Raw genomic sequence first — 10,573 nt, 5'->3', positions numbered from 1 at the left:
ATAAATCAACAGCTAAACTATCAATGGAGATACTTACGTAGTTGAAGATACATATATGTAAATTTGTGCGTAATTTTTGTTATTTTTTACCAAGGCTATTCCTATTTGGTCCGCTGTGATTATCAGCCACTCATGTTTTTATAGATAGAACGTGCTAGCAACCGAATACCCAAGTGGGGATTCTGCTGATATAAGGATCTATTCTTTGGCCGAAGATTGGCAGTCGGAAATTCTTTTCTACCTTAATTTGAACCGAAAACCCGGAGATCGTGCACATGGAGTAAAAAATTATTAAAAAGTCGCGAGTTTACGCGATTGTGAGAAACATTATTTCGGTATAAACATAATCGGAATACTGTTGAATCATCGTGAGTATTTGGCGAAATTAATCTGCTGGTAGGTCGTGAACGTCACACGTCGTTAGACGAATCACTCTCAAGACTTGGGGGAAATATTTGTTGTTAGTCGGGTCACCGTGGGGTTATCACGAGAGATTCGCAGAGGCATTTTGATTTGCTAAAACCCCGTATAAAAGCCGCGGAGGACGGCAGTGTGGAGCATTGTTTCGCGAACAATCTCTAAGAACTTATCGTTCCTTCGTCAAAGCAGCGATACGATTGTATAAAGAGAATCGCTCCAAGAAATTTGAAGTGAACATCCAAGAAGCGTAAGAAGAAAGCATTGCGCGACACAATAGGTGAAAAATATCAAATCATCCGTGAGTTTATCCAGGCCTAATTTTGCTCGATATTGCCTCAGAAGGACATAAAAGTAGATTGCAAGTGTTCCCGGATTGATCACGAATCTTTTCTCCACAAAACTATATAAGTAATTGTGTCGAATATTTTCAGCCCTCTGATTGGTATCGGATATCGAAACGATGGCGCTTTACTCGGCGTTCTTTCTTGTTGAATTCTTGGGGATAATAATTGCGGTCCTCTGTGCCATTTACGTCTACTTCAAGTATGTGGCCTTCGATTATTGGAGTTCAAGAAATGTCGTATCCTATGAGACAATTGTTCCTTTTGGCAGTATGTGGCCTGTGTTTTCAGTCAAATATTCGATGGGTGAGTCAACGGTCTTTCCGATACAAATTTACTTTGGTTCCGAAGTCATTTCGAAACACTATAGCACAAACTTCGTATCTCTGTTACAGGTGAATTTTTCCGCGATGCGTACTTGAAGTTTAAGAAAAACCCTTTTTTCGGTGTCTACACCTTTCACAAGCCTGCGCTTGTGATCAACGATCCCGATATCATACGCCTTGTTCTTACAAAGGATTTTACGCACTTTCACGATCGTGGAGTATATTCCGAGGAAAAGATCGATCCTCTGTCGGCACATCTGTTTGCGGTCCCTGGTGCGAAATGGAAGTACTTGAGGACCAAGTTTAGCCCCACATTCACTTCAAGTAAAATGAAGCAAATGTTTTTCACCGTCAAAGATTGTTCTGAGACACTCGCCGCGTTTGTGGCGGATAAAGCGAAGAATTCGGAATTGGTCGAAGTGAAAGATCTCGTAGCAAGGTTGGTTTATAATTGGTTGAATAATTACAAATTTAATTGAAATCAATTTAACGTTGTTTAGTGGGAATTAACGTTACCTTATTTTTTTCAATGAAGGTTCTCCACCGACGTTATAGCCTCAACGGCCTTCGGTCTAGACTGCAAAAGCATTGAAAATCCTGATGTGGAATTTCGAAAGATGGGTCGAAAAGCTTTTGCGACCAGACCATTGACAAATTTTCTATCATTTTTCGCCCCGTCCATATTGAAAACATTCCGTATGCCTGTAACCGACAAGGATGTTACCAAGTTCTTTATCAGTGCATTCAAGGAAACCGTCGAGTACAGGCAAGCCAATAACATAGTTCGAAAGGACTTCATGGATCTTATCATGCAGCTGATGAACAAAGGCTACGTGAAAAATGACGACGAGCTGAAACCGGCGCAATCATCAGGTAATCTTTCGTTTCGTTGATTTTCAAATAATTGAAACGGGGAAATGAACTGAGAATTATTTTGCCTGCGCAGCGCTTGACTCTGAAAGAATCACAATGATGGAAGGAGCTGCTCAAGCTTTCGTCTTCTGGTTGGCTGGCTTCGAGACATCTTCATCAACCGTGACCCACTGTCTTTACGAGTTGGCGTTACATCAAGACTTGCAAGACAAAGTGGCCGATGAAATAAACACAGTTCTACAAGAATTAGGAGGCGTATCTTACGACAGCGTCAAGGCGATGCCCTACCTTGCCAAGGTCGTTGACGGTTGGTTTCTTTCAATAACAATTCCTTCAACCACAACCACCGAGTCCCATAACGAAGTGCTGTACAATGTTCTCTCGCTTTTTTCAGAAACCCTGAGAAAGTATCCATCAGTACCAATTCTGAACAGAGAGTGCACGAAAGAGTTTGAGCTGCCCGGCACTGGTTTGCGTATCGAAAAAGGGACTGCGATAGTCATCCCAGTCCTCGGGATTCAATCGGACCCAGACATTTATCCAGAACCAGAAAAGTTCGACCCCGAACGATTCAATGAGGAGAACGTCGCAAGTAGACATCAGTACACTTATTTACCGTTTGGTGAGGGGCCGAGGAACTGCATCGGTAAGTTGATCTTGTGGCTCTCAAATATGACTAATTCGATTGGATATAAACTGATTGATTTTTGATGTTTTCGCAGGCATGAGGTTCGGTCTGGTACAGACGAAGGTTGCGATCATCAGTTTGCTTTCCAAATACCGTTTCAAACCTGGACCAAATCTGAAAGTACCGATGGTCATGGACAAAGGAAATCTCGTGCACTGCCCTGACAGTAATGGAATAGTCCTTCGCATCGAAGAGCGATAATCAGCTTTATCATAAACATTCTTTTATATCACCGTAACTACGTAAGTCAAGTTGAAAAATAAAGTTCTTATGCTACAACTGCATTCTTTTGAAAAAAAAAGTATATATTATACTTGATTGCCTTTACTTTCGGACAAACTTGTTCAACACACTCAAGTCAATTTCGTCATTTTGGCTCAATGTCTAAAAGCTTTGTTACCCGGAACCTAGGCGAGGTTTAAAAGCTTGTAAAGAGATAGAATAAAACCTTCGAAAGAATCACAGATGAAGAATCGAAGAAGAATCGAGATGAAGTAGTGCTTCGCGCCGAAGAGCGATAACGTACATTGGCCGTACTTGTAAAAGTAAAATAGAAAATGCTAGTCTTTTTATGACAAAAATTTAGTCCATCTAACCGTATCAGGGTGATCCTTATTTGGTGGTGGAGAAATTTAGATTGGAACGCCATCCCAATCTGTTCAAAATCATTGAACAAATCTCTGTGTAAAGTCTCAAGCCGCTACATCAACCGGAAGACATGCCTCAAAACTGCGAAAGCTTGAAATAAAAAATACCAGTGATTTTTATAACAATTTATTTCGTTTTTTATGACTTTGGTATAAATAAAAAGAACGATTTGAAACTTGACAGAGTTGTTGCTTAAAATGATGGGAACAAACGATAAAAATTAAAAAATGTTGAAATTATTATTTTATTATATGTATACTACTCCAAAGATATAACTTCTGACGAAAATGTCTTTCAGGTCCGAGAAATAACATCTTTATAGATTCTTAGGAATTTCGTAATAATGATTTGTCACCTAATTAGAATCTATAAAGCAAACCCTGGCCGGAACCAAAATCAGAACAACGTACAGCAACTTTTCTGTAAACCTGGGTGCTCAGCGCGACTAGATAGGCAACTGAACCAATGTAAGAGGTCCGCCACGCTATTTATAAAAGCACGTGACTTGGCAGCTGACGCAAACTCAGTCGATAAGGTATGCAAATCTTTTCAGAACTGGTAGTACAGACATAAGATGTAATTTCGGTTGCTTATCTGTTGGCGCTGGTTTACAGATAACTCCTGGTAGATACGAAATGACTATACGAATTCGCACGTGGCTTTTTATCAATCCTACTTACTCTTATCTGCCAAACGACACGAAACGAGTATTGGTATCGAGGTATTACGCGTATGAAGTGTTTGCGTAATCGTATGATAATGTTACAGTTGCAGTAAAATGTTAGGTTCCATTGGCATCCAAACTAAGATAGAGTATTTGCATCGAAATTTTATCGAATCACGTGAATGTATTTCGAAAGTGGTTGGACGGGATTTGAAAAATGTCTCAACCCAACACCAAATTTAAACTGCATCAGCGCCTTTCTGACAATGACGTTTAAATTCGCAAAATCTTGCATTATATGCTCTCTGTCGATAAGATTTATAACCTTTGGCTAAAGGAGTTTGAAAAACATTGATAACAAACCGGTAGTTCCTATTGAAAGCAATTGGTGCCGATCGACGGCAGATAGCGATCAATCGATATGAGAAATTTGTCAATTACTTCGAACCTCAAAATAATCTTCGGCTGGAGAATTTACGAGTCAATTTTTCCACGATGCGTTCTTGTAATTAACAAACCAGCCAGTTTTCGGATGTTCCTCCATTTCACAACTGAGATTACTGACTGTTTCATGTTTGACATTTATGATTCAAAATCATTCGTATTAACCTGTGCAGGGAAAAAAGAGTACGATTTAACTGTTTTGAATTTAGACTTAAGCCCGGTTTACAGATCTTGTCGTGTCCAGGTTTACGAACTTTGATGATCTGCTCGTGTGCATTTCTCGCTCAGCATGTCCATGCCAACTATCAATACGCATGATTTTAATTATTCTTTTTTTTACAGAACACTTCAGTTTAAATACATATTCATAAACAAGCACAGATTCTTTGAATCGATTCTCAAGGTTCGAGCTTACAATACTTTTACTCACTGAATTTTACAAAATCTGATTTTTGATTCGTAATCACCGACCTCAATACCACAGAATACTATCCTGTTGTAAAAAAGTTGACTCGGCACAGTAACTTGTGAATAAAAAGGCTTATCGCATACCAACCGCAAGATTGTATCGGGATTCTCTAGAAAGTCTGAAGTGCGTGAAATCTCAAGGAACGTTGTAACCTTAATCGTCAACGGATATGTGAGGACTGATTGCAAGTCATTCCACTAGGGGGAACTTATCTGGCTTAATCTTTTAATTCACGCTGGGACACTCAGCGTCCCACCATTCTTTTGCAGCGTTTTAATTACTCAACTACAGTTTTGGTAACACCTGCCGAATCTTTTTTGTTGCACATGATCGCTGAAATATTTATAAAAATTTCTAAAAAAAACACAAAATTTATTTATTTATTTATTTATTTATTGCAAAAATAGCACATGGAAACAAATGCTCGAAATTAGTACTTTTCCACGAAAAAAGCATTTTCTGCTAATCTACCGTGAAAATTCAAATGTCAATTTTTGCGCAAACTTAATACAAACCGAAAATTTTTTCTTGTTTCTGTCTGTACGTCATATTGAATCCGCGATTTTGAATTCTCGAATTTCGAGTTCAGATTCGTAATCAGTGACCCCGAAAACCAAGTACCGTCAAGTTTTTATCAAAATCAAATCACTTTTTGAACATATGTTCGCCATATTGAATCCGCCATTTTGAATTTTGGAATTTCACGTTCAGATTTATAATCAGCGACCCCAAAAGCCCATGGATACAAAATTTCAAGTGAATCACATGTACGGAAAAATGTATACATGAAATGGTTACTTTTCTTAAATCATTTGTCTGTCAAATTGGAACTGATAAGGATACTCAAAGTGAAGTGAGGTTATGTATCATGCCTTACAGCATATTATCACGACGTTTTTGGGTGACTTGACCAGCAGGTTATCTGAAATGATTAGATATCGCGATGAAACATCAAATACGTTTACGGCACTAACTCTGTCTTACTCAAATCTTCGGAACTTGACAGTGTTTTTTTTTCCAAATTCAGTGAAATAAACATATCGCTGAGTGCGCGAAAGTCTCGATTCAATCTCATCAAAATCATGTTCCAGACAAAACCTACTCACAGTACCTACTCAAGTAACTACTCATCTTGATCATTTGATGAGGGTACATAATTTTGTCAATATAGAAGTTCGAATGAACGAGGTGCTCAGGCCATGTTTAATTCTTTAGTGAATGTATGGTAGGCACTTTTGTAAACACGTTCAACATTTAAGAATGGAATTATCTCGTCACTGTTTGCACTTCCTCAGATAGCTATGCATTGAGAGTAAGGCAGTGGAGGAAGTCACCTGGAAATTCCGGGAAAAACCGAGTGGGGGAAGAGGGGATGGCAAAGTATATAACCCGATAACATGTTTCACGTAGAGCTCCGGTCTCGAGTGGAGGTTGACTAATATTGCGACGATGCATGGAGTTGGTTTCGCGTTGTTTCGAACAAAACAAAAGAACTGAACAAAGAGATTTTTCTGCGCAGGATTAAAGATTCACGAAATCCGGTGCTGTGAGAAAAGTTTTATCGAAGTGAAGATTTTCAGGTTGAAAAGCCTGACAAACGTAGAAAAGTTTTTAAATTATATTTCTGTACATTGGAAGGTACAGAAAACATGGTGGTTCACTCCAGCTATTTCCTCCTGGAATTTGCCGGGATAATAATTGCCCTTGTCATATCTGTCTATGCCTACCTAAAATATGTGTCCTTCAGCTACTGGAGTTCGAGAAATGTAATTTCTCCAAAGCCGATCATTCCTTTTGGCCACATCAAGCCCGTCACAACAAGAAAACGTTCAATAGGTATAACAAAGTGCCGTCAAGTGTTTTTGCATCAGCCGAACTATAAATGATTGATTTGTATATACAGAGTGATTCAATTCAAACTGTAATAATGGGAGGAGCTGTGTCGATGAATGAAGCCCAACCCCTCAGCCAATCTAACGAATGTTCAGTATATACGCCTGTGAATAAACATGACTTTCACATGCCAAGGTGAACCTAATTGTCGACATTTCGTGCTGCCGTCTTTTCATTTTTGCCACATCTTCGTTACCGTTTGTTATTCACGGTGGTTATCTATATGTAGTCTTCGAATCTTACTTTGACAACAACAATAATGACTTCTCGACGTTATACCAAAGATTTGCCAGATTGGCTTGATGAGTACGGTGCTAATTCATCCACTAAGCTCCTTCCATTTCTGGAGTTTCAAATGACTCACTCCGTATCGACGACTGCGTCGATCAAGCGACTATCTCGGGTTTCGCTTGCAAAACCGGTTATCTCGGTTTCCGCTTGAAGAACCGCCTATTCTGGACTGCACGTGAAGAACCGGTTATCTCCAGCTAAGGTTGAATGAAAAACCGGCTGTTTCGTTCGTGAAATTTTTGCGGCGTAAATTTAGTTGGTAGAATAGTTAGACTCCATACAAAACTCCTCGCTGCAAGAATGCAAATAATACCTACTCCAACCATTGATTCAAATCTCCGTTCGAAGCTTTTTCTCCTTAATGGGCACATTTTGTCACCTCGCCCCTGCATGTAGAAATATAATAATACAATATCCCCAAAACGGAGCTTGCATGAATTTCGGAGCGCAACGGCGAGTTTTGTACGGAGTCTAACATTGATAACAACTGAATTTACGGTGAAAAAATGTCACGAGCGAGACAGATAATTTTTCCACCCAGCCATTGGTATGTGCCCTTTTAACCGAGGATTAATTTCGTGAGTGTAAATAATTTTCTGGTATGTCGCAGGTGAACTTTTCCAAGATATCTACTCGGAGTATAAGAAACATCCAATTATTGGCGTTTACTTGTTTACCCGGCCTAACCTCGTCATCGCCGATCTAGACCTCTTACGCTTTGTTCTTACAAAAGAATTTCCGCATTTCCACGACCGTGGGGTTTACTGCGATGAAAAGACTGAACCACTGTCCGGACATTTGTTCTCACTGCCTGGTGCCAAATGGAGATTTTTGAGGAACAAGTTCTCTCCCACGTTCACTTCCAGCAAGATAAAACAAATGTTCCCTACGGTTAAAGAAACTTCCAACAGACTTTCACTGATAGTCGAGAAAAAAGCTCAAAACTCTGAAGTGATTGAGATAAAAGATCTTATGGCAAGGTCAGTTTACCTCTATAGAGGTCCAGGTTTCATTGAGCTGGTAGAAATGTATCCAAGTACTAACCATCTTCCGTTTCTCTCGTCAAAGGTTTTCCACCGACGTGATCGCTTCAGTGGCTTTCGGTATTGATTGTAACAGCCTAGAAAATCCAGATGCTGAATTCCGGGCGATGGGTAGAAAGTTTTTTGCCCCAAGAAAGGGTATACTCGGACTTGTTTTTGCTTTTCCAATTTTGCGTAAACTGGTTAAATTTACCGCGATTCCCGAGGATGTCACCAATTTTTTCATGGGCGCTTTCAAGGAAGCAGTAGAATATAGAACGGCCAATAACGTCGTTCGAAGAGACTTTTTAGACTTGGTCATACAGCTTATATATAAAGGCTACGTTCATAATGACGACGAAAAAGCACCGCTGCCTGGGACAGGTATTTTGCCAATTTTTGCTTTGGATTACTTACATAAGATTCCTCTCTCATGTGTAGTAGTTTCTGTTTTACAAAAAATAGAAGAGAGAAAGTTGTCATAGTTTTTATTTAAAAAAAAAAAGTCGACGAGCAGAAGATTACCATGGACGAAGGAGCAGCGCAAGCATTCGTCTTCTGGGTTGGTGGCTTTGACACATCATCGTCAACGGTGACCCATTGCCTCTACGAGTTGGCGCTGAATCAGGAATTGCAGGAGAAAACAGCCGCGGAAATAATCAGAGTCCTTGAAGAATACGGGGACGTAACTTACGAGTCCATCAGAGCGATGCCCCATCTTCACAAAGTCGTTTCTGGCAAGTTGTTCTCAACAGTATATTTTACACATTGCGGAACGGCTCGGTCCTTTGACCAAACATCAGTTAATGTTCAACCGTGATCCACAGAAACGCTGAGGAAGTACCCAGTCGTTCCGTTGCTCAACAGAGAGTGCACCGAGGATATTGACCTGCCTGGTACCGGCTTCCGAGCAACCAAAGGTACTAAGATTATTGTCCCGGTTCTTGGAATCCATTGGGACCCCGACCTATATCCAGAACCAGAGAAATTCGACCCGGAACGGTTTAATGAGGAAAACATTGCCAAGAGACACCCGTACGCTTACTTGCCATTTGGCGAGGGCCCAAGGAACTGCATCGGTACGTTGGTGTTGTAGCCTTCGATTATTAACACAGGTTCAAACTGATTTGATTCCGTTTTAATTGCAGGTATGAGGTTCGGGTTGGTGCAGTCTAAAGTTGGCCTGATCAGGATGTTGTCAAAGTTCCGTTTCACTCCAGGTCCGAACTTGGACGTGCCTTTAATAATGGACAAGGCAAACTTTGTGCAGATGGCCTTAAACGGGGTAACATTGCGTGTCCAAATGCGATAATGCGACGGAGTCAATGTGTAATATTTGTGCCATGTAAGTTTAAGATTCCCTGTTTGGAAAAACGATACCTGTATATACATTTCACAGGTTTCGAGAACAAAACTTTTAAAGAAGGTGGTGGAAAAAATTTTTTACAGTTACCGCTGGGATTTAGTGATTATCTGAGGTTGATAACGTCACATTTTAGCTATCACAATATAAAATCCATCCGCCGTAAGATCAGTCGTTTCTTACAATATTACTGTATATGCTCTAAGATGTACAGTTATAGTGGCAGATAATGAAAAAGCAACTTCTTACTCTAATTGGTTATTACGGTTATAATACGTTTGGTGGATGCTTTGAGTGAAACTGGATGCTCGGACCAAATATCCCAGGCTACACTTGATGTTCTAAAAAATCCGCAGCAAACATATCTCTGCAAGATTTTAAATATTTCAGTTACAAAATAAATAAATAAATAAAAATCAATTTTTCACTACTTACGTCGGTTGCGCATGAATTAGTCTCTTAGTCTCTTCAGTTTCAAAATAACATATTATCGAAGACTGACACGATCATTAAGGCAATTTGGAAAACAAAATTACAAATTCTAAAGTCAAACAATGAAAATTTTTCTCGTTTCTCGTCTTTTCTGAGTTTCATGTGACTTGAACAAATTAGAGATCTACGATTGTCAGCAGTGAAATGGTGAATGAAATTATTATTTTAGTTGAAATGATAAGTAATATGACAAACCCTTCAGATCATGTTTTCTACCCAAATAAAGTACCATTATATCACTCTCCCAATATCGATTTGTACCAACAGATAACTAAACCATTGTTCCAATACTTCACAAAATGGTTTAAGTGCGAGTACTGCTAAAACATTCAAAAATCATAAGTACTTAACATCCCAGCCAACATCTGCGCACGGGAAAGAGCTAAGTCACAGAATTTCTATCCGCACCTAATGCATTTGCGATTGTATCGAAATTCTTTTCTACGATAACGGGTGACCAAATTTTTTGATGGATTAAGTCAACAATGACATGTCTTTATTCTTTCTTTCACGCAAGGATAACTTTGATACTGGCGATTAGACAACACGAGAGTGTATTTTCTTCGGTATTCAAGTTGTGTTAATTGATTTTTGTATCTCTTGAAGAGTCAAGAGCTAATTGTTTTGGTTGTTATACCT

At 39.4% G+C, this 10,573-nt stretch overlaps 1 protein-coding gene across 1 annotated transcript; it reads left to right on the top strand.

Annotated features, from left to right (window-relative positions):
• The first annotated feature begins 214 nt into the window (after positions 1 to 214).
• On the top strand, positions 215 to 9,862 carry LOC124187074. Its single transcript, XM_046579325.1, has 13 exons — positions 215 to 718; positions 852 to 1,067; positions 1,157 to 1,526; positions 1,623 to 1,960; positions 2,034 to 2,267; positions 2,355 to 2,606; positions 2,683 to 2,846; positions 6,424 to 6,709; positions 7,668 to 8,037; positions 8,126 to 8,463; positions 8,586 to 8,816; positions 8,907 to 9,158; positions 9,228 to 9,862. The coding sequence occupies exons 2-13, from the start codon at positions 881 to 883 to the stop codon at positions 9,389 to 9,391; spliced, it is 3,186 nt and encodes a 1,061-aa protein (XP_046435281.1). The 5' UTR covers positions 215 to 718; positions 852 to 880; the 3' UTR covers positions 9,392 to 9,862.
• Positions 9,863 to 10,573: the final 711 nt, after the last annotated feature.

Source organism: Neodiprion fabricii, chromosome 7 (genome assembly GCF_021155785.1).
Source record: "Neodiprion fabricii isolate iyNeoFabr1 chromosome 7, iyNeoFabr1.1, whole genome shotgun sequence".
Taxonomy (NCBI): Eukaryota; Metazoa; Arthropoda; class Insecta; order Hymenoptera; family Diprionidae; genus Neodiprion; species Neodiprion fabricii.
Note: the sequence above shows the minus strand (reverse complement) of the source record. Positions and strands in the feature narration are given on the sequence as shown.